Source organism: Pelobates fuscus, chromosome 3, assembly GCF_036172605.1.
Source record: "Pelobates fuscus isolate aPelFus1 chromosome 3, aPelFus1.pri, whole genome shotgun sequence".
NCBI classification, from domain to species: Eukaryota; Metazoa; Chordata; class Amphibia; order Anura; family Pelobatidae; genus Pelobates; species Pelobates fuscus.
In genome coordinates, this window is record NC_086319.1 from 419849725 (window position 1) to 419875238 (window position 25514).

At 46.6% G+C, this 25514-nt stretch overlaps 1 protein-coding gene across 1 annotated transcript in view; it reads right to left on the minus strand.

Annotated features, from left to right (window-relative positions):
* The window catches only part of LOC134602088 (uncharacterized), a 170713-nt gene extending 145553 nt beyond the window's left edge, over positions 1-25160 (minus strand). Inside the window, exons 1-4 of the mRNA XM_063446587.1 lie at positions 25082-25160; positions 12223-12317; positions 11915-12000; positions 11696-11833 (exon numbers count right to left, since the gene is read on the minus strand). Of these exons, the coding sequence (XP_063302657.1) occupies positions 11696-11833; positions 11915-12000; positions 12223-12317; positions 25082-25117 (355 nt within the window). The 5' untranslated portion in view covers positions 25118-25160. The remainder of the gene's footprint in view (positions 1-11695; positions 11834-11914; positions 12001-12222; positions 12318-25081) is intronic.
* Positions 25161-25514: the final 354 nt, after the last annotated feature.

Genomic DNA, 25514 nt, shown 5'->3' on the forward strand with positions numbered 1-25514 from the left:
CCACCCGCTATAACCAACTGTAATAATATATAAACCACCCGGTATAACTAACTGTAATAATATATAAACCACCCGCTATAACTAACTGTAATAATATATAAACCACCCGCTATAACTAACTGTAATAATATATAAACCACCCGGTATAACTAACTGTAATAATATATAAACCACCCGGTATAACTGACTGTAATAATATATAAACCACCCGCTATAACTAACTGTAATAATATATAAACCACCCGGTATAACCAACTGTAATAATATATAAACCACCCGGTATAACTAACTGTAATAATATATAAACCACCCGCTATAACCAACTGTAATAATATATAAACCACCCGGTATAACTGACTGTAATAATATATAAACCACCCGCTATAACTAACTGTAATAATATATAAACCACCCGCTATAACCAACTGTAATAATATATAAACCACCCGGTATAACTGACTGTAATAATATATAAACCACTCGCTATAACTAACTGTAATAATATATAAACCACCCGGTATAACTAACTGTAATAATATATAAACCACCCGGTATAACTGACTGTAATAATATATAAACCACCCGCTATAACTAACTGTAATAATATATAAACCACCCGGTATAACCAACTGTAATAATATATAAACCACCCGGTATAACTAACTGTAATAATATATAAACCACCCGCTATAACCAACTGTAATAATATATAAACCACCCGGTATAACTGACTGTAATAATATATAAACCACCCGCTATAACTAACTGTAATAATATATAAACCACCCGCTATAACCAACTGTAATAATATATAAACCACCCGGTATAACTGACTGTAATAATATATAAACCACCCGCTATAACTAACTGTAATAATATATAAACCACCCGCTATAACTGACTGTAATAATATATAAACCACCCGCTATAACTAACTGTAATAATATATAAACCACCCGCTATAACTGACTGTAATAATATATAAACCACCCGCTATAACCAACTGTAATAATATATAAACCACCCGCTATAACTGACTGTAATAATATATAAACCACCCGCTATAACTAACTGTAATAATATATAAACCACCCGCTATAACTAACTGTAATAATATATAAACCACCCGCTATAACTGACTGTAATAATATATAAACCACCCGCTATAACCAACTGTAATAATATATAAACCACCCGCTATAACTGACTGTAATAATATATAAACCACCCGCTATAACCAACTGTAATAATAAATAAACCACCCGCTATAACTGACTGTAATAATATATAAACCATCCGGTATAACTAACTGTAATAATATATAAACCACCCGCTATAACCAACTGTAATAATATATAAACCACCCGCTATAACTGACTGTAATAATATATAAACCACCCGCTATAACCAACTGTAATAATATATAAACCACCCGCTATAACTGACTGTAATAATATATAAACCACCCGCTATAACCAACTGTAATAATATATAAACCACCCGCTATAACTAACTGTAATAATATATAAACCACCCGCTATAACTAACTGTAATAATATATAAACCACCCGGTATAACTAACTGTAATAATATATAAACCACCCGCTATAACCAACTGTAATAATATATAAACCACCCGGTATAACTAACTGTAATAATATATAAACCACCCGCTATAACTAACTGTAATAATATATAAACCACCCGCTATAACTAACTGTAATAATATATAAACCACCCGGTATAACTAAATGTAATAATATATAAACCACCCGGTATAACTAACTGTAATAATATATAAACCACCCGCTATAACTAACTGTAATAATATATAAACCACCCGCTATAACTAACTGTAATAATATATAAACCACCCGGTATAACTAAATGTAATAATATATAAACCACCCGGTATAACCAACTGTAATAATATATAAACCACCCGGTATAACTAACTGTAATAATATATAAACCACCCGCTATAACTAACTGTAATAATATATAAACCACCCGCTATAACTAACTGTAATAATATATAAACCACCCGGTATAACTAAATGTAATAATATATAAACCACCCGGTATAACCAACTGTAATAATATATAAACCACCCGCTATAACTAACTGTAATAATATATAAACCACCCGCTATAACTGACTGTAATAATATATAAACCACCCGCTATAACTGACTGTAATAATATATAAACCACCCGCTATAACTAACTGTAATAATATATAAACCACCCGGTATAACTGACTGTAATAATATATAAACCACCCGCTATAACTGACTGTAATAATATATAAACCACCCGCTATAACCAACTGTAATAATAGATAAACCACCCGCTATAACTGACTGTAATAATATATAAACCACCCGCTATAACTGACTGTAATAATATATAAACCATCCGGTATAACTAACTGTAATAATATATAAACCACCCGCTATAACCAACTGTAATAATATATAAACCACCCGCTATAACTAACTGTAATAATATATAAACCACCCGGTATAACTAACTGTAATAATATATAAACCACCCGCTATAACCAACTGTAATAATATATAAACCACCCGGTATAACTAACTGTAATAATATATAAACCACCCGCTATAACTAACTGTAATAATATATAAACCACCCGCTATAACTAACTGTAATAATATATAAACCACCCGGTATAACTAAATGTAATAATATATAAACCACCCGGTATAACTAACTGTAATAATATATAAACCACCCGCTATAACTAACTGTAATAATATATAAACCACCCGCTATAACTAACTGTAATAATATATAAACCACCCGGTATAACTAAATGTAATAATATATAAACCACCCGGTATAACCAACTGTAATAATATATAAACCACCCGGTATAACTAACTGTAATAATATATAAACCACCCGCTATAACTAACTGTAATAATATATAAACCACCCGCTATAACTAACTGTAATAATATATAAACCACCCGGTATAACTAAATGTAATAATATATAAACCACCCGGTATAACCAACTGTAATAATATATAAACCACCCGCTATAACTAACTGTAATAATATATAAACCACCCGCTATAACTGACTGTAATAATATATAAACCACCCGCTATAACTGACTGTAATAATATATAAACCACCCGCTATAACTAACTGTAATAATATATAAACCACCCGGTATAACTGACTGTAATAATATATAAACCACCCGCTATAACTGACTGTAATAATATATAAACCACCCGCTATAACCAACTGTAATAATAGATAAACCACCCGCTATAACTGACTGTAATAATATATAAACCACCCGCTATAACTAACTGTAATAATATATAAACCACCCGCTATAACTAACTGTAATAATAGATAAACCACCCGGTATAACTAACTGTAATAATATATAAACCACCCGGTATAACTAACTGTAATAATATATAAACCACCCGCTATAACTGACTGTAATAATATATAAACCACCCGCTATAACTAACTGTAATAATATATAAACCACCCGCTATAACCAACTGTAATAATATATAAACCACCCGGTATAACTAACTGTAATAATATATAAACCACCCGCTATAACTAACTGTAATAATATATAAACCACCCGCTATAACTAACTGTAATAATATATAAACCACCCGCTATAACTAACTGTAATAATATATAAACCACCCGCTATAACTAACTGTAATAATATATAAACCACCCGCTATAACTAACTGTAATAATATATAAACCACCCGGTATAACTGACTGTAATAATATATAAACCACCCGATATAACTGACTGTAATAATATATAAACCACCCGCTATAACTAACTGTAATAATATATAAACCACCCGCTATAACTGACTGTAATAATATATAAACCACCCGCTATAACTGACTGTAATAATATATAAACCACCCGCTATAACTAACTGTAATAATATATAAACCACCCAGTTAGTTAGAAGGGAAAGTGCCGAACCAGGGGCACCGAGGGAAAGCTGCTAAGGGCAAATCATGAATGGGGTCTCAGACCAGGAGCATAGTTGGTGGGCAGGAGACCAGCTTCCACACTCCTACAGGAGTTTGTGGCAAACATTTGTGGGAAGGAGCGTTTGTCACAAACTTCAATCACACACAGGAGGCTCATACAAGCTCTAGCAAGCAACTGGTCAGGAAATACACTCTAAATTAAACAGGCTGTGCAATAAAGGAAGTTTAAACATAGGATCATTCTTTATGGGAAGTGTGTAGGGAGACTGTAGTTCACATGTAGGAAGGTTTGGCTTGGACTGTACAAACAAAGCAATTTAACTTCTGAATGGCAGTGAATTGAGCAGCGAGACTGCGAGGGCATGATCTAAAAACAAAAACGGCTTCATTTGAATGAAGAGGAGCTGGGGAAGAGAATAACATGATTCCTGTCTCCTTGCCATCTCTCCCAGCATATCAGTATCTGGAGAGGGACTGAATTAATGGCGGCTCTTGCAAATACTGCGCATTGTTAATCTCTCAGACTACGGGTCTCACATAGCACTGCCGTACATGTCACGTGAAGAGTAGTTTTTAAATCAAGGAGCCTATTCCATGGGCCTAGAGCATCTGCTCCATCAGCCCCTATGTTAATCCAGCCCTGATCCTAATATCCCTCTTTTCTAGGAGATCCATATCGTTGGTGTGTCTGAGTGTATAACAGAGTCCCACAGTAATAATACTCCCAGTAATGTGTCTGAGTGTATAACAGAGCTCCACAGTAATAATACTCCCAGTAATGTGTCTGAGTGTATAACAGAGCTCCACAGTAATAATACTCCCAGTAATGTGTCTGAGTGTATAACAGAGCTCCACAGCAATAATACTCCCAGTAATGTGTCTGAGTGTATAACAGAGCTCCACAGCAATAATACTCCCAGTAATGTGTCTGAGTGTATAACAGAGCTCCACAGTAATAATACTCCCAGTAATGTGTCTGAATGTATAACAGAGCTCCACAGCAATAATACTCCCAGTAATGTGTCTGAATGTATAACAGAGCTCCCCAGCAATAATACTCCCAGTAATGTGTCTGAATGTATAACAGAGCTCCACAGCAATAATACTCCCAGTAATGTGTCTGAGTGTATAACAGAGCTCCCCAGTAATAATACTCCCAGTAATGTGTCTGAATGTATAACAGAGCTCCACAGCAATAATACTCCCAGTAATGTGTCTGAGTGTATAACAGAGTCCCACAGTAATAATACTCCCAGTAATGTGTCTGAGTGTATAACAGAGCTCCACAGCAATAATACTCCCAGTAATGTGTCTGAGTGTATAACAGAGCTCCCCAGTAATAATACTCCCAGTAATGTGTCTGAATGTATAACAGAGCTCCACAGCAATAATACTCCCAGTAATGTGTCTGAGTGTATAACAGAGTCCCACAGTAATAATACTCCCAGTAATGTGTCTGAGTGTATAACAGAGCTCCACAGTAATAATACTCCCAGTAATGTGTCTGAGTGTATAACAGAGCTCCACAGTAATAATACTCCCAGTAATGTGTCTGAGTGTATAACAGAGCTCCCCAGTAATAATACTCCCAGTAATGTGTCTGAATGTATAACAGAGCTCCACAGCAATAATACTCCCAGTAATGTGTCTGAGTGTATAACAGAGCTCCACAGTAATAATACTCCCAGTAATGTGTCTGAGTGTATAACAGAGCTCCCCAGTAATAATACTCCCAGTAATGTGTCTGAGTGTATAACAGAGCTCCACAGCAATAATACTCCCAGTAATGTGTCTGAGTGTATAACTGAGCTCCACAGTAATAATACTCCCAGTAATGTGTCTGAGTGTATAACAGAGCTCCACAGTAATAATACTCCCAGTAATGTGTCTGAATGTATAACAGAGCTCCACAGCAATAATACTCCCAATAATGTGTCTGAGTGTATAACTGAGCCCCACAGTAATAATACTCCCAGTAATGTGTCTGAGTGTATAACAGAGCTCCACAGCAATAATACTCCCAGTAATGTGTCTGAGTGTATAACAGAGCTCCACAGCCATAATACTCCCAGTAATGTGTCTGAGTGTATAACAGAGCTCCACAGCAATAACACTCCCAGTAATGTGTCTGAGTGTATAACAGAGCTCCACAGTAATAATACTCCCAGTAATGTGTCTGAGTGTATAACAGAGCTCCACAGCAATAATACTCCCAGTAATGTGTCTGAGTGTATAACAGAACTCCACAGCAATAATACTCCCAGTAATGTGTGAGTGTATAACAGAGCTCCACAGCAACAATACTCCCAGTAATGTGTCTGAGTGTATAACAGAGCTCGACAGCAATAACACTCCCAGTAAATGTGTCTTTAAACTACAATAAATGTGTTTAGTAATCAGTCTGTGTCAATGTTCTTGTTCTGTAAATTACATTTTAGTTGGATAAATTGTTATTAAGTCAAACTAACCCTGCCCCTGCAGAACCTATGGCCAAACCCCGATTCACACCTATAAAATGAAAGTGTGCCCCTTTGCCCATGTGACATTTTGGGAGAAATGCGATCTAAGTAATCAAACCACGCACCATGCATAAACACGAACAATAATATAAATAAAATTAATGAAAAGGGGACACAGACAACTACAGAAACTTGACAATTTTCTTATCGTGAATACTCTCTGCACTCGATCTTTAATCCAGTTTTCAATCAGAACACATGCACGTTAATCCAAACAGACGGATTTCAATCTGCTCAGTATTGTGTGGAACTGTATCAAATGTGTAAAGGGTTGAAGTGGTTATAGTGCTTTGAGTCTGTAAGTACAGTGTTTGAAGGAGATATAACCAGGTATGTGTGTAACTCCACCTCCGGAACCGTCACTAGCTGAGAACAAGGAGTGCCAGGCTGGCTAATGTTAATTATGTGCATGTTCCGTGCACATAGGGTCATTCATTGGCAGAGAGCAATCAGCTGACACTCTCAGCCACAGAATGACCAGCGTCCGGCGTCTGCAGCAGGTCACCCAGTATCAGAGGAGGTTCAGTCCGACCTCCGTAAGAGGCAAATCATTGTCTGGGCGGTACTCGTTATAATGCTTGGAGTAACCCATTACAGGAATAGCAGAGAGAGCTGCAGGGCAGGATGGAGGTGCAGTGACAGCGCTGTGTGTGGGGTCAGTACAGGAATAGCAGAGAGAGCTGCAGGGCAGGATGGAGGTGCAGTGACAGAGCTGTGTGTGGGGTCAGTACAGGAAATGCAGAGAGAGCTGCAGGGCAGGATGGAGGTGCAGTGACAGAGCTGTGTGTGGGGTCAGTACAGGAATAGCAGAGAGAGCTGCAGGGCAGGATGGAGGTGCAGTGACAGAGCTGTGTGTGGGGTCAGTACAGGAATAGCAGAGAGAGCTGCAGGGCAGGATGGAGGTGTAGTGACAGCGCTGTGTGTGGGGTCAGTACAGGAATAGCAGAGAGAGCTGCAGGGCAGGATGGAGGTGTAGTGACAGAGCTGTGTGTGGGGTCAGTACAGGAATAGCAGAGAGAGCTGCAGGGCAGGATGGAGGTGTAGTGACAGCGCTGTGTGTGGGGTCAGTACAGGAATAGCAGAGAGAGCTGCAGGGCAGGATAGAGGTGTAGTGACAGAGCTGTGTGTGGGATCAGTACAGGAATAGCAGAGAGAGCTGCAGGGCAGGATGGAGGTGTAGTGACAGAGCTGTGTGTGGGGTCAGTACAGGAATAGCAGAGAGAGCTGCAGGGCAGGATGGAGGTGTAGTGACAGCGCTGTGTGTGGGGTCAGTACAGGAATAGCAGAGAGAGCTGCAGGGCAGGATGGAGGTGCAGTGACAGCGCTGTGTGTGGGGTCAGTACAGGAATAGCAGAGAGAGCTGCAGGGCAGGATGGAGGTGTAGTGACAGAGCTGTGTGTGGGGTCAGTACAGGAATAGCAGAGAGAGCTGCAGGGCAGGATGGAGGTGCAGTGACATAGCTGTGTGTGGGGTCAGTACGGGAATAGCAGAGAGAGCTGCAGGGCAGGATAGAGGTGCAGTGACAGCTGTGTGTGGGGTCAGTACAGGAATAGCAGAGAGCTGCAGGGCAGGATGGAGGGGTAGTGACAGAGCTGTGTGTGGGGTCAGTACAGGAATAGCAGAGAGAGCTGCAGGGCAGGATGGAGGTGTAGTGACAGAGCTGTGTGTGGGATCAGTACAGGAAATGCAGAGAGAGCTGCAGGGCAGGATGGAGGTGCAGTGACAGAGCTGTGTGTGGGGTCAGTACAGGAATAGCAGAGAGAGCTGCAGGGCAGGATGGAGGTGTAGTGACAGAGCTGTGTGTGGGATCAGTACAGGAAATGCAGAGAGAGCTGCAGGGCAGGATGGAGGTGCAGTGACAGAGCTGTGTGTGGGGTCAGTACAGGAATAGCAGAGAGAGCTGCAGGGCAGGATAGAGGTGTAGTGACAGAGCTGTGTGTGGGGTCAGTACAGGAATAGCAGAGAGTGCTGCAGGGCAGGATGGAGGTGCAGTGACCGAGCTGTGTGTGGGGTCAGTACAGGAATAGCAGAGAGAGCTGCAGGGCAGGATAGAGGTGCAGTGACAGAGCTGTGTGGGGGGTCAGTACAGGAATAGCAGAGAGAGCTGCAGGGCAGGATGGAGGTGCAGTGACAGAGCTGTGTGGGGGGTCAGTACAGGAATAGCAGAGAGAGCTGCAGGGCAGGATGGAGGTGTAGTGACAGAGCTGTGTGGGGGCTCAGTACAGGAATAGCAGAGAGAGCTGCAGGGCAGGATGGAGGTGTAGTGACAGAGCTGTGTGTGGGGTCAGTACAGGAATAGCAGAGAGCTGCAGGGCAGGATGGAGGTGCAATGACAGCTGTGTGTGGGGTCAGTACGGGAATAGTAGAGAGAGCTGCAGGGCAGGATGGAGGTGTAGTGACAGAGCTGTGTGTGGGGTCAGTACAGGAATAGCAGAGAGAGCTGCAGGATAGGATGGAGGTGTAGTGACAGAGCTGTGTGTGGGGTCAGTACAGGAATAGTAGAGAGAGTTGCAGGGCAGGATGGAGGTGCAGTGACAGAGCTGTGTGTGGGGTCATTACAGGAATAGCAGAGAGAGCTGCAGGATAGGATGGAGGTGTAGTGACAGAGCTGCGTGTGGGGTCAGTACAGGAATAGCAGAGAGAGCTGCAGGGCAGGATGGAGGTGTAGTGACAGAGCTGTGTGTGGGGTCAGTACAGGAATAGCAGAGAGAGTTGCAGGGCAGGATGGAGGTGCAGTGACAGAGCTGTGTGTGGGGTCAGTACAGGAATAGCAGAGAGAGCTGCAGGATAGGATGGAGGTGTAGTGACAGAGCTGTGTGTGGGGTCAGTACAGGAATAGCAGAGAGAGCTGCAGGGCAGGATGGAGGTGCAGTGACCGAGCTGTGTGTGGGGTCAGTACAGGAATAGCAGAGAGAGCTGCAGGGCAGGATAGAGGTGCAGTGACAGAGCTGTGTGGGGGGTCAGTACAGGAATAGCAGAGAGAGCTGCAGGGCAGGATGGAGGTGCAGTGACCGAGCTGTGTGTGGGGTCAGTACAGGAATAGCAGAGAGAACTGCAGGGCAGGATAGAGGTGCAGTGACAGAGCTGTGTGGGGGGTCAGTACAGGAATAGCAGAGAGAGCTGCAGGGCAGGATGGAGGTGTAGTGACAGAGCTGTGTGGGGGCTCAGTACAGGAATAGCAGAGAGAGCTGCAGGGCAGGATGGAGGTGTAGTGACAGAGCTGTGTGGGGGCTCAGTACAGGAATAGCAGAGAGAGCTGCAGGGCAGGATGGAGGTGTAGTGACAGAGCTGTGTGTGGGGTCAGTACAGGAATAGCAGAGAGCTGCAGGGCAGGATGGAGGTGCAATGACAGAGCTGTGTGTGGGGTCAGTACGGGAATAGCAGAGAGAGCTGCAGGGCAGGATGGAGGTGTAGTGACAGAGCTGTGTGTGGGGTCAGTACAGGAATAGCAGAGAGAGCTGCAGGGCAGGATGGAGGTGTAGTGACAGAGCTGTGTGTGGGGTCAGTACAGGAATAGCAGAGAGAGCTGCAGGGCAGGATGGAGGTGCAGTGACAGAGCAGTGTGTGGGGTCAGTACAGGAATAGCAGAGAGAGCTGCAGGTAAGGATGGAGGTGCAGTGACAGAGCTGTGTGGGGTCAGTACAGGAATAGCAGAGAGAGCTGCAGGGCAGGATAGAGGTGTAGTGACAGAGCTGTGTGTGGGGTCAGTACAGGAATAGCAGAGAGAGCTGCAGGATAGGATGGAGGTGTAGTGACAGAGCTGTGTGTGGGGTCAGTACAGGAATAGCAGAGAGAGCTGCAGGGCAGGATAGAGGTGTAGTGACAGAGCTGTGTGTGGGGTCAGTACAGGAATAGCAGAGAGCTGCAGGGCAGGATAGAGGTGCAGTGACAGAGCTGTGTGGGGGGTCAGTACAGGAATCTCAGAGAGAGCTGCAGGGCAGGATAGAGGTGCAGTGACAGAGCTGTGTGGGGGGTCAGTACAGGAATAGCAGAGAGAGCTGCAGGGCAGGATGGAGGTGTAGTGACAGAGCTGTGTGGGGGCTCAGTACAGGAATAGCAGAGAGCTGCAGGGCAGGATGGAGGTGCAATGACAGAGCTGTGTGTGGGGTCAGTACGGGAATAGCAGAGAGAGCTGCAGGGCAGGATGGAGGTGTAGTGACAGAGCTGTGTGTGGGGTCAGTACAGGAATAGCAGAGAGAGTTGCAGGGCAGGATGGAGGTGCAGTGACAGAGCTGTGTGTGGGGTCAGTACAGGAATAGCAGAGAGAGCTGCAGGATAGGATGGAGGTGTAGTGACAGAGCTGTGTGTGGGGTCAGTACAGGAATAGCAGAGAGAGCTGCAGGGCAGGATGGAGGTGCAGTGACAGAGCTGTGTGGGGGGTCAGTACAGGAATAGCAGAGAGAGCTGCAGGGCAGGATGGAGGTGTAGTGACAGAGCTGTGTGTGGGGTCAGTACAGGAATAGCAGAGAGAGCTGCAGGGCAGGATAGAGGTGCAGTGACAGAGCTGTGTGGGGGGTCAGTACAGGAATAGCAGAGAGAGCTGCAGGGCAGGATGGAGGTGCAGTGACAGAGCTGTGTGGGGGGTCAGTACAGGAATAGCAGAGAGAGCTGCAGGGCAGGATGGAGGTGTAGTGACAGAGCTGTGTGGGGGCTCAGTACAGGAATAGCAGAGAGAGCTGCAGGGCAGGATGGAGGTGTAGTGACAGAGCTGTGTGTGGGGTCAGTACAGGAATAGCAGAGAGCTGCAGGGCAGGATGGAGGTGCAATGACAGAGCTGTGTGTGGGGTCAGTACGGGAATAGCAGAGAGAGCTGCAGGGCAGGATGGAGGTGTAGTGACAGAGCTGTGTGTGGGGTCAGTACAGGAATAGCAGAGAGAGTTGCAGGGCAGGATGGAGGTGCAGTGACAGAGCTGTGTGTGGGGTCAGTACAGGAATATCAGAGAGAGCTGCAGGGCAGGATGGAGGTGCAGTGACAGAGCTGTGTGTGGGGTCAGTACAGGAATAGCAGAGAGAGCTGCAGGGCAGGATGGAGGTGTAGTGACAGAGCTGTGTGTGGGGTCAGTACAGGAATAGCAGAGAGAGCTGCAGGGCAGGATGGAGGTGTAGTGACAGAGCCATGAGTAGTACTTGGTACAGGAATAGTATCGGTCTCACCTTCTTTCTTCCTCAGCTGTAACCATGAGGACTCTGTGTTCTGGACTATGGCTACAGCAGCGTAGTAAGCCTCGAACGAGGGATGGTGTAGTGTCCTGATGGTGTGGTTGGTGGGGCAGTTGTCCGGTGGATTATTGTCTATAACAAAAAGAAACCTGATTTCAGTGGAATCATTGGTGGCCATAATGCTCAGTAACAGATTAAAGGGTTATGTGTCACCTGCACAGGTGTGATCCCACGGGGCCGTATTGGAGGGTAATGGCACCTCGGAGATTTGGTTAATATTCAGATAATTATTAGGAGACCTGCAATGCAATACACACACAGGTAATGAGACTGCGGGCACCAGGAAGAGGGCACAACCTGGCACCTTCTACATCTCTTACTAACAAGGGAACCTCTAGGACGCACATAGCATTGCACCTCTAGGACTGGCACAGTGGGAGACACACAGAACTGATAAAAGATTAACTTTGTGATTTACTAAAATTTTAGATTAACCAAAACTTGCTCCAAACACATCGCACCTTGAGCCTTCATCATAACTTTTCTGATGAGACCAATCTTCATCTTCATCTTCATCATCCCAAGTTTCAGAGTGATTGCCGGACTCCCACAATATCTACAAAATAAAGTGCGAAAACGGGATCTGTAACATCACACGGAACGGGGGAGTTGTCAGTAACTGGGGGAGGGGCTTTATTAACACAGACAGAGCTGTCAGTAACTGGGGGGGGATCTTTATTAACACAGACAGAGCTCTCAGTAACTGGGGGGGGCTTTACTAACACAGACAGAGCTGTCAGTAACTGGGGGGATCTTTATTAACACAGACAGAGCTGTCAGTAACTGGGGGGGGGGGCTTTATTAACACAGACAGAGCTGTCAGTAACTGGGGGGGGTCGTTATTAACACAGACAGAGCTGTCAGTAACTGGGGGGGGGTCTTTATTAACACAGACAGAGCTGTCAGTAACTGGGGGGGGCTTTATTAACACAGACAGAGCTGTCAGTAACTGGGGGGGGGGCTTTATTAACACAGACAGAGCTGTCAGTAACTGGGGGGGGGGGCTTTATTAACACAGACAGAGCTGTCAGTAACTGGGGGGGGCTTTATTAACACAGACAGAGCTGTCAGTAACTGGGGGGATCTTTATTAACACAGACAGAGCTGTCAGTAACTGGGGGGGGTCTTTATTAACACAGACAGAGCTGTCAGTAACTGGGGGGGGGGTCTTTATTAACACAGACAGAGCTGTCAGTAACTGGGGGGGGATCTTTATTAACACAGACAGAGCTGTCAGTAACTGGGGGGGATCTTTATTAACACAGACAGAGCTGTCAGTAACTGGGGGGGATCTTTATTAACACAGACAGAGCTGTCAGTAACTGGGGGGGGGTCTTTATTAACACAGACAGAGCTGTCAGTAACTGGGGGGATCTTTATTAACACAGACAGAGCTGTCAGTAACTGGGGGGGGATCTTTATTAACACAGACAGAGCTGTCAGTAACTGGGGGGGGGGATCTTTATTAACACAGACAGAGCTGTCAGTAACTGGGGGGGGGGGGCTTTATTAACACAGACAGAGCTGTCAGTAACTGGGGGGGGGGGCTTTATTAACACAGACAGAGCTGTCAGTAACTGGGGGGGGGCTTTATTAACACAGACAGAGCTGTCAGTAACTGGGGGGGGGGGCTTTATTAACACAGACAGAGCTGTCAGTAACTGGGGGGGATCTTTATTAACACAGACAGAGCTGTCAGTAACTGGGGGGGGTCTTTATTAACACAGACAGAGCTGTCAGTAACTGGGGGGGGGCTTTATTAACACAGACAGAGCTGTCAGTAACTGGGGGGGGGGCTTTATTAACACAGACAGAGCTGTCAGTAACTGGGGGGGGGCTTTATTAACACAGACAGAGCTGTCAGTAACTGGGGGGGGGTCTTTATTAACACAGACAGAGCTGTCAGTAACTGGGGGGGGGTCTTTATTAACACAGACAGAGCTGTCAGTAACTGGGGGGGGATCTTTATTAACACAGACAGAGCTGTCAGTAACTGGGGGGGGGGGGGCTTTATTAACACAGACAGAGCTGTCAGTAACTGGGGGGGGGGTCTTTATTAACACAGACAGAGCTGTCAGTAACTGGGGGGGATCTTTATTAACACAGACAGAGCTGTCAGTAACTGGGGGGGATCTTTATTAACACAGACAGAGCTGTCAGTAACTGGGGGGGGGCTTTATTAACACAGACAGAGCTGTCAGTAACTGGGGGGGGGCTTTATTAACACAGACAGAGCTGTCAGTAACTGGGGAGGGGCTTTATTAACACAGACAGAGCTGTCAGTAACTGGGGGGGATCTTTATTAACACAGACAGAGCTGTCAGTAACTGGGGGGGGGGGGCTTTATTAACACAGACAGAGCTGTCAGTAACTGGGGGGGGGGGGGTCGTTATTAACACAGACAGAGCTGTCAGTAACTGGGGGGGTCTTTATTAACACAGAGCTGTCAGTAACTGGGGGGGGTCTTTATTAACACAGACAGAGCTGTCAGTAACTGGGGGGGGTCTTTATTAACACAGACAGAGCTGTCAGTAACTGGGGGGGGTCTTTATTAACACAGACAGAGCTGTCAGTAACTGGGGGGGGGCTTTATTAACACAGACAGAGCTGTCAGTAACTGGGGGGGGGCTTTATTAACACAGACAGAGCTGTCAGTAACTGGGGGGGGATCTTTATTAACACAGACAGAGCTGTCAGTAACTGGGGGGGATCTTTATTAACACAGACAGAGCTGTCAGTAACTGGGGGGGGGGGGCTTTATTAACACAGACAGAGCTGTCAGTAACTGGGGGGGGGGCTTTATTAACACAGACAGAGCTGTCAGTAACTGGGGGGGGTCTTTATTAACACAGACAGAGCTGTCAGTAACTGGGGGGGGGCTTTATTAACACAGACAGAGCTGTCAGTAACTGGGGGGGGCTTTATTAACACAGACAGAGCTGTCAGTAACTGGGGGGGGATCTTTATTAACACAGACAGAGCTGTCAGTAACTGGGGGGGGTCTTTATTAACACAGACAGAGCTGTCAGTAACTGGGGGGGGCTTTATTAACACAGACAGAGCTGTCAGTAACTAGGGGGGGATCTTTATTAACACAGACAGAGCTGTCAGTAACTGGGGGGGATCTTTATTAACACAGACAGAGCTGTCAGTAACTGGGGGGGATCTTTATTAACACAGACAGAGCTGTCAGTAACTGGGGGGGGATCTTTATTAACACAGACAGAGCTGTCAGTAACTGGGGGGGGGTCTTTATTAACACAGACAGAGCTGTCAGTAACTGGGGGGGGGTCTTTATTAACACAGACAGAGCTGTCAGTAACTGGGGGGGATCTTTATTAACACAGACAGAGCTGTCAGTAACTGGGGGGGGATCTTTATTAACACAGACAGAGCTGTCAGTAACTGGGGGGGGGGCTTTATTAACACAGACAGAGCTGTCAGTAACTGGGGGGGGATCTTTATTAACACAGACAGAGCTGTCAGTAACTGGGGGGGGATCTTTATTAACACAGACAGAGCTGTCAGTAACTGGGGGGGGGATCTTTATTAACACAGACAGAGCTGTCAGTAACTAGGGGGGATCTTTATTAACACAGACAGAGCTGTCAGTAACTGGGGGGGGGGGGCTTTATTAACACAAACAGAGCTGTCAGTAACTGGGGGGGGATCTTTATTAACACAGACAGAGCTGTCAGTAACTGGGGGGGGGCTTTATTAACACAGACAGAGCTGTCAGTAACTGGGGGGGGTCTTTATTAACACAGACAGAGCTGTCAGTAACTGGGGGGGTCTTTATTAACACAGACAGAGCTGTCAGTAACTGGGGGGGGGCTTTATTAACACAGACAGAGCTGTCAGTAACTGGGGGGGTCTTTATTAACACAGACAGAGCTGTCAGTAACTGGGGGGGTCTTTATTAACACAGACAGAGCTGTCAGTAACTGGGGGGGGATCTTTATTAACACAGACAGAGCTGTCAGTAACTGGGGGGGGGCTTTATTAACACAGACAGAGCTGTCAGTAACTGGGGGGGGATCTTTATTAACACAGACAGAGCTGTCAGTAACTGGGGGGGGGCTTTATTAACACAGACAGAGCTGTCAGTAACTGGGGGGGGGTCTTTATTAACACAGACAGAGCTGTCAGTAACTGGGGGGGGGGCTTTATTAACACAGACAGAGCTGTCAGTAACTGGGGGGGGGTCGTTATTAACACAGACAGAGCTGTCAGTAACTGGGGGGGGTCTTTATTAACACAGACAGAGCTGTCAGTAACTGGGGGGGATCTTTATTAACACAGACAGAGCTGTCAGTAACTGGGGGGGGGATCTTTATTAACACAGACAGAGCTGTCAGTAACTGGGGGGGGTCTTTATTAACACAGACAGAGCTGTCAGTAACTGGGGGGGGGCTTTATTAACACAGACAGAGCTGTCAGTAACTGGGGGGGGGATCTTTATTAACACAGACAGAGCTGTCAGTAACTGGGGGGGGTCTTTATTAACACAGACAGAGCTGTCAGTAACTGGGGGGGCTTTATTAACACAGACAGAGCTGTCAGTAACTGGGGGGGGCTTTATTAACACAGACAGAGCTGTCAGTAACTGGGGGGGGATCTTTATTAACACAGACAGAGCTGTCAGTAACTGGGGGGGTCTTTATTAACACAGACAGAGCTGTCAGTAACTGGGGGGGTCTTTATTAACACAGACAGAGCTGTCAGTAACTGGGGGGGGCTTTATTAACACAGACAGAGCTGTCAGTAACTGGGGGGGATCTTTATTAACACAGACAGAGCTGTCAGTAACTGGGGGGGTCTTTATTAACACAGACAGAGCTGTCAGTAACTGGGGGGGGATCTTTATTAACACAGACAGAGCTGTCAGTAACTGGGGGGGTCTTTATTAACACAGACAGAGCTGTCAGTAACTGGGGGGGGGGCTTTATTAACACAGACAGAGCTGTCAGTAACTGGGGGGGGCTTTATTAACACAGACAGAGCTGTCAGTAACTGGGGGGGGATCTTTATTAACACAGACAGAGCTGTCAGTAACTGGGGGGGGGGCTTTATTAACACAGACAGAGCTGTCAGTAACTGGGGGGGGTCTTTATTAACACAGACAGAGCTGTCAGTAACTGGGGGGATCTTTATTAACACAGACAGAGCTGTCAGTAACTGGGGGGGGGATCTTTATTAACACAGACAGAGCTGTCAGTAACTGGGGGGGATCTTTATTAACACAGACAGAGCTGTCAGTAACTGGGGGGATCTTTATTAACACAGACAGAGCTGTCAGTAACTGGGGGGGGGATCTTTATTAACACAGACAGAGCTGTCAGTAACTGGGGGGGGTCTTTATTAACACAGACAGAGCTGTCAGTAACTGGGGGGGTCTTTATTAACACAGACAGAGCTGTCAGTAACTGGGGGGGGGGCTTTATTAACACAGACAGAGCTGTCAGTAACTGGGGGGGGGGCTTTATTAACACAGACAGAGCTGTCAGTAACTGGGGGGGGTCTTTATTAACACAGACAGAGCTGTCAGTAACTGGGGGGGTCTTTATTAACACAGACAGAGCTGTCAGTAACTGGGGGGGGGCTTTATTAACACAGACAGAGCTGTCAGTAACTGGGGGGGGCTTTATTAACACAGACAGAGCTGTCAGTAACTGGGGGGATCTTTATTAACACAGACAGAGCTGTCAGTAACTGGGGGGGGATCTTTATTAACACAGACAGAGCTGTCAGTAACTGGGGGGGGATCTTTATTAACACAGACAGAGCTGTCAGTAACTGGGGGGGGTCTTTATTAACACAGACAGAGCTGTCAGTAACGGGGGGGGTCTTTATTAACACAGACAGAGCTGTCAGTAACTTGGGGGGGGATCTTTATTAACACAGACAGAGCTGTCAGTAACTGGGGGGGGGCTTTATTAACACAGACAGAGCTGTCAGTAACTGGGGGGGGGTCTTTATTAACACAGACAGAGCTGTCAGTAACTGGGGGGGGTCTTTATTAACACAGACAGAGCTGTCAGTAACTGGGGGGGGTCTTTATTAACACAGACAGAGCTGTCAGTAACTGGGGGGGGGCTTTATTAACACAGACAGAGCTGTCAGTAACTGGGGGGGGTCTTTATTAACACAGACAGAGCTGTCAGTAACTGGGGGGGGGTCTTTATTAACACAGACAGAGCTGTCAGTAACTGGGGGGGGGCTTTATTAACACAGACAGAGCTGTCAGTAACTGGGGGGGGGCTTTATTAACACAGACAGAGCTGTCAGTAACTGGGGGGGGGTCTTTATTAACACAGACAGAGCTGTCAGTAACTGGGGGGGGTCTTTATTAACACAGACAGAGCTGTCAGTAACTGGGGGGGGATCTTTATTAACACAGACAGAGCTGTCAGTAACTGGGGGGGATCTTTATTAACACAGACAGAGCTGTCAGTAACTGGGGGGGGATCTTTATTAACACAGACAGAGCTGTCAGTAACTGGGGGGGGATCTTTATTAACACAGACAGAGCTGTCAGTAACTGGGGGGGGGATCTTTATTAACACAGACAGAGCTGTCAGTAACTGGGGGGGGATCTTTATTAACACAGACAGAGCTGTCAGTAACTGGGGGGGGTCTTTATTAACACAGACAGAGCTGTCAGTAACTGGGGGGGGCTTTATTAACACAGACAGAGCTGTCAGTAACTGGGGGGGGTCTTTATTAACACAGACAGAGCTGTCAGTAACTGGGGGGGGGCTTTATTAACACAGACAGAGCTGTCAGTAACTGGGGGGGGGGATCTTTATTAACACAGACAGAGCTGTCAGTAACTGGGGGGGATCTTTATTAACACAGACAGAGCTGTCAGTAACTGGGGGGGGGTCTTTATTAACACAGACAGAGCTGTCAGTAACTGGGGGGGGGTCTTTATTAACACAGACAGAGCTGTCAGTAACTGGGGGGGATCTTTATTAACACAGACAGAGCTGTCAGTAACTGGGGGGGGATCTTTATTAACACAGACAGAGCTGTCAGTAACTGGGGGGGGGGCTTTATTAACACAGACAGAGCTGTCAGTAACTGGGGGGGGATCTTTATTAACACAGACAGAGCTGTCAGTAACTGGGGGGGGATCTTTATTAACACAGACAGAGCTGTCAGTAACTGGGGGGGGGATCTTTATTAACACAGACAGAGCTGTCAGTAACTGGGGGGGGATCTTTATTAACACAGACAGAGCTGTCAGTAACTGGGGGGGGGGGCTTTATTAACACAGACAGAGCTGTCAGTAACTGGGGGGGGATCTTTATTAACACAGACAGAGCTGTCAGTAACTGGGGGGGGGATCTTTATTAACACAGACAGAGCTGTCAGTAACTGGGGGGGGTCTTTATTAACACAGACAGAGCTGTCAGTAACTGGGGGGGTCTTTATTAACACAGACAGAGCTGTCAGTAACTGGGGGGGGGGCTTTATTAACACAGACAGAGCTGTCAGTAACTGGGGGGGTCTTTATTAACACAGACAGAGCTGTCAGTAACTGGGGGGGTCTTTATTAACACAGACAGAGCTGTCAGTAACTGGGGGGGGATCTTTATTAACACAGACAGAGCTGTCAGTAACTGGGGGGGGGGCTTTATTAACACAGACAGAGCTGTCAGTAACTGGGGGGGGATCGTTATTAACACAGACAGAGCTGTCAGTAACTGGGGGGGGCTTTATTAACACAGACAGAGCTGTCAGTAACTGGGGGGGGGATCTTTATTAACACAGACAGAGCTGTCAGTAACTGGGGGGGGGGGCTTTATTAACACAGACAGAGCTGTCAGTAACTGGGGGGGGGTCGTTATTAACACAGACAGAGCTGTCAGTAACTGGGGGGGGTCTTTATTAACACAGACAGAGCTGTCAGTAACTGGGGGGGATCTTTATTAACACAGACAGAGCTGACAGTAACTGGGGGGGGGATCTTTATTAACACAGACAGAGCTGTCAGTAACTGGGGGGGGTCTTTATTAACACAGACAGAGCTGTCAGTAACTGGGGGGGGTCTTTATTAACACAGACAGAGCTGTCAGTAACTGGGGGGGGGATCTTTATTAACACAGACAGAGCTGTCAGTAACTGGGGGGGGTCTTTATTAACACAGACAGAGCTGTCAGTAACTGGGGGGGCTTTATTAACACAGACAGAGCTGTCAGTAACTGGGGGGGGCTTTATTAACACAGACAGAGCTGTCAGTAACTGGGGGGGGGTCTTTATTAACACAGACAGAGCTGTCAGTAACTGGGGGGGTCTTTATTAACACAGACAGAGCTGTCAGTAACTGGGGGGGTCTTTATTAACACAGACAGAGCTGTCAGTAACTGGGGGGGGCTTTATTAACACAGACAGAGCTGTCAGTAACTGGGGGGGATCTTTATTAACACAGACAGAGCTGTCAGTAACTGGGGGGGTCTTTATTAACACAGACAGAGCTGTCAGTAACTGGGGGGGGATCTTTATTAACACAGACAGAGCTGTCAGTAACTGGGGGGATCTTTATTAACACAGACAGAGCTGTCAGTAACTGGGGGGGGGCTTTATTAACACAGACAGAGCTGTCAGTAACTGGGGGGGGGGGCTTTATTAACACAGACAGAGCTGTCAGTAACTGGGGGGGGATCTTTATTAACACAGACAGAGCTGTCAGTAACTGGGGGGGGGGCTTTATTAACACAGACAGAGCTGTCAGTAACTGGGGGGGGTCTTTATTAACACAGACAGAGCTGTCAGTAACTGGGGGGATCTTTATTAACACAGACAGAGCTGTCAGTAACTGGGGGGGGGATCTTTATTAACACAGACAGAGCTGTCAGTAACTGGGGGGGATCTTTATTAACACAGACAGAGCTGTCAGTAACTGGGGGGATCTTTATTAACACAGACAGAGCTGTCAGTAACTGGGGGGGGGATCTTTATTAACACAGACAGAGCTGTCAGTAACTGGGGGGGTCTTTATTAACACAGACAGAGCTGTCAGTAACTGGGGGGGTCTTTATTAACACAGACAGAGCTGTCAGTAACTGGGGGGGGGGCTTTATTAACACAGACAGAGCTGTCAGTAACTGGGGGGGGGGCTTTATTAACACAGACAGAGCTGTCAGTAACTGGGGGGGGTCTTTATTAACACAGACAGAGCTGTCAGTAACTGGGGGGGTCTTTATTAACACAGACAGAGCTGTCAGTAACTGGGGGGGGGCTTTATTAACACAGACAGAGCTGTCAGTAACTGGGGGGGGCTTTATTAACACAGACAGAGCTGTCAGTAACTGGGGGGGATCTTTATTAACACAGACAGAGCTGTCAGTAACTGGGGGGGGGATCTTTATTAACACAGACAGAGCTGTCAGTAACTGGGGGGATCTTTATTAACACAGACAGAGCTGTCAGTAACTGGGGGGGGATCTTTATTAACACAGACAGAGCTGTCAGTAACTGGGGGGGGATCTTTATTAACACAGACAGAGCTGTCAGTAACTGGGGGGGGTCTTTATTAACACAGACAGAGCTGTCAGTAACTTGGGGGGGGGGTCTTTATTAACACAGACAGAGCTGTCAGTAACTTGGGGGGGGTCTTTATTAACACAGACAGAGCTGTCAGTAACTGGGGGGGGGCTTTATTAACACAGACAGAGCTGTCAGTAACTGGGGGGGGGTCTTTATTAACACAGACAGAGCTGTCAGTAACTGGGGGGGTCTTTATTAACACAGACAGAGCTGTCAGTAACTGGGGGGGGGGCTTTATTAACACAGACAGAGCTGTCAGTAACTGGGGGGGGGGCTTTATTAACACAGACAGAGCTGTCAGTAACTGGGGGGGGTCTTTATTAACACAGACAGAGCTGTCAGTAACTGGGGGGGGGTCTTTATTAACACAGACAGAGCTGTCAGTAACTGGGGGGGGGGGGCTTTATTAACACAGACAGAGCTGTCAGTAACTGGGGGGGGGCTTTATTAACACAGACAGAGCTGTCAGTAACTGGGGGGGGATCTTTATTAACACAGACAGAGCTGTCAGTAACTGGGGGGGGTCTTTATTAACACAGACAGAGCTGTCAGTAACTGGGGGGGATCTTTATTAACACAGACAGAGCTGTCAGTAACTGGGGGGGGATCTTTATTAACACAGACAGAGCTGTCAGTAACTGGGGGGATCTTTATTAACACAGACAGAGCTGTCAGTAACTGGGGGGGGATCTTTATTAACACAGACAGAGCTGTCAGTAACTGGGGGGGGGATCTTTATTAACACAGACAGAGCTGTCAGTAACTGGGGGGGGATCTTTATTAACACAGACAGAGCTGTCAGTAACTGGGGGGGGTCTTTATTAACACAGACAGAGCTGTCAGTAACTGGGGGGGGCTTTATTAACACAGACAGAGCTGTCAGTAACTGGGGGGGGGTCTTTATTAACACAGACAGAGCTGTCAGTAACTGGGGGGGGGCTTTATTAACACAGACAGAGCTCTCAGTAACTGGGGGGGGGGATCTTTATTAACACAGACAGAGCTGTCAGTAACTGGGGGGGATCTTTATTAACACAGACAGAGCTGTCAGTAACTGGGGGGGGGGGGCTTTATTAACACAGACAGAGCTGTCAGTAACTGGGGGGGGGGTCTTTATTAACACAGACAGAGCTGACAGTAACTGGGGGGGTCTTTATTAACACAGACAGAGCTGTCAGTAACTGGGGGGGGGCTTTATTAACACAGACAGAGCTGTCAGTAACTGGGGGGGGGGCTTTATTAACACAGACAGAGCTGTCAGTAACTGGGGGGGGCTTTATTAACACAGACAGAGCTGTCAGTAACTGGGGGGGGATCTTTATTAACACAGACAGAGCTGTCAGTAACTGGGGGGGATCTTTATTAACACAGACAGAGCTGTCAGTAACTGGGGGGATCTTTATTAACACAGACAGAGCTGTCAGTAACTGGGGGGGGGATCTTTATTAACACAGACAGAGCTGTCAGTAACTGGGGGGGATCTTTATTAACACAGACAGAGCTGTCAGTAACTGGGGGGGTCTTTATTAACACAGACAGAGCTGTCAGTAACTGGGGGGGGGCTTTATTAACACAGACAGAGCTGTCAGTAACTGGGGGGGGGCTTTATTAACACAGACAGAGCTGTCAGTAACTGGGGGGGGGTCTTTATTAACACAGACAGAGCTGTCAGTAACTGGGGGGGTCTTTATTAACACAGACAGAGCTGTCAGTAACTGGGGGGGGGGGGGCTTTATTAACACAGACAGAGCTGTCAGTAACTGGGGGGGGCTTTATTAACACAGACAGAGCTGTCAGTAACTGGGGGGGATCTTTATTAACACAGACAGAGCTGTCAGTAACTGGGGGGGATCTTTATTAACACAGACAGAGCTGTCAGTAACTGGGGGGATCTTTATTAACACAGACAGAGCTGTCAGTAACTGGGGGGGGGGGGTCTTTATTAACACAGACAGAGCTGTCAGTAACTGGGGGGGGATCTTTATTAACACAGACAGAGCTGTCAGTAATTGGGGGGGGATCTTTATTAACACAGACAGAGCTGTCAGTAACTGGGGGGGGGGGCTTTATTAACACAGACAGAGCTGTCAGTAACTGGGGGGGGGTCTTTATTAACACAGACAGAGCTGTCAGTAACTGGGGGGGATCTTTATTAACACAGACAGAGCTGTCAGTAACTGGGGGGGGATCTTTATTAACACAGACAGAGCTGTCAGTAACTGGGGGGGGGGGTCTTTATTAACACAGACAGAGCTGACAATGCAGTAAGGTGAAGTTGTTATAGTGTCTACATTGCTCCTTTACTTTGAATTCCCACTTTAGTGAGTCACCAGGACAGTGTATTACTCCTGGCCAAATAATTATTATTTCCTTGAGATTCAGAATTATACGGCTTATTAACTGCATTTAATAAGAATATTCCAAGTTTTATATTTCGTAGTTTCCTCAGGACTCACAATCGCTGTACGTTCTGTAGGATTACATATTGTTCTTGACTTATGGTCTAAATCAGAGGTTCCCAAACTGTGTGCCGGCGTGCCGCGGAATGTTCCCCCGGTGCTATGATTACCGCACCGGGGAAACATTACTGCTGAACACGGGCCCGGTCAGGTGCCACGATCCTTTAAGACCGTGACCGAACCCCTGTAACGTCGGCCGGCTGGGAGGAGGCAACAGCCAGACACCTCCTCCCAGCATCCTGCAGAGAGGCAGCCGCAGCGTGAGCACGAAGATCTCCAGACCCCTCGCTCCCACCAGCAGCAGGACTCCATAAGGTAAGCTCACAGGAGGGTGGCCGGAGATATTAAAAATAAAAAAAATAACTTGTATGTGTGTGAGTGTATACAAACACACCCCTTCACTCAAACACAAATACTTCGCACAAATGTACAGCACATTTAAAAGGGAACATTACATTCAGACACACCCCTGCAATCAAACATCACATACAAACACACCCCTGTATTAAAACACAATAACTATATCCAAGCACCCCTTCAAACCCCAATGCTGTACATTACACTATAGCGCCAGTAAATGCCGCAGCGCTGTACAGATATGCAACCTAGAGATTCTGACTTGGGGCGCCTTGGAAAAATACTGAAGTATTAAGGGCGCCTTCAACCTAAAGAGTTTGATAACCACTGCTCTAAATTAAAAAATAATATAAATAAAACTCCTGTGCCGCACAGCGTCCTACTTTATACTAATTACCCCCATTTCTGTCTGTCACCCAGGGGATTGGGGTGTACATCCAGCGAGATACAGGTACTATATATAGAGAGGGTGAATGTGTAAAGTAATGGGGGGCAGCGGCTAACCCCCCCATTCTGTCTGTCCCCCATCCTTGTAGGCCGGTCACTGCAGAAAAAACAGGATAGGGGAAATAATTATGGATATTAATGGGCAGAATTTACACCTGTCACCCCCACTGACCCCCACAGGTCCCCAAAGACACCCACTGACCCCCACAGATCCCCAAAAGACACCCACTGACCCCCACAGATCCCCAAAAGACACCCACTGACCCCCACAGATCCCCAAAAGACACCCACTGACCCCCACAGATCCCCAAAGACACCCACTGAGTCTGACCCCACCCCCAGATCCCCAAAAGACACCCCACTGACCCTAACCGACTCCCCCAGGATCCCCAACAATTCTCCCCACTGCTGCCACCCCCAGACACTCCAGCCCTGCAGGTATTTTTGGGGTCCCCCTGCTGGATACACATGGACCTATGTTTGGCTCAGTATTTGAGAGGCTTACCCGAGATTCAGGGCAGATCTCCCGGAAAGCAGCCATTCCTGGGGCAATTTTCCACTATCTGCCCCAAACAGGCAATGTCATGCTGTATTTACCCAGAGTGACCGCCAGAGTGAGCCCTTATGGTGAAATAATCCATAACCCATTGCGGAGCACGGAGTGGGAACAACGCTGCTGTGCCAGAGAGTGTCCACAAGGTGGCGCCATCCGCTCACTGTGCATCGAGCTCAACAAGCGCCGCGTCTGCGCTTACACGCTTTGACCAAGTAAGTGTAGCTGGCTCCCCGCGCCATCTAGTGGTAGAATCCATTAACTGCAGCTATCACCCTGCGCCATCTAGTGGCAGACTCCATTAACTGCAGCTATTACCCTGCGCCATCTGGTGGCAGACTCCAATAACTGCAGCTATTATCCTGCGCCATCTAGTGGCAGACTC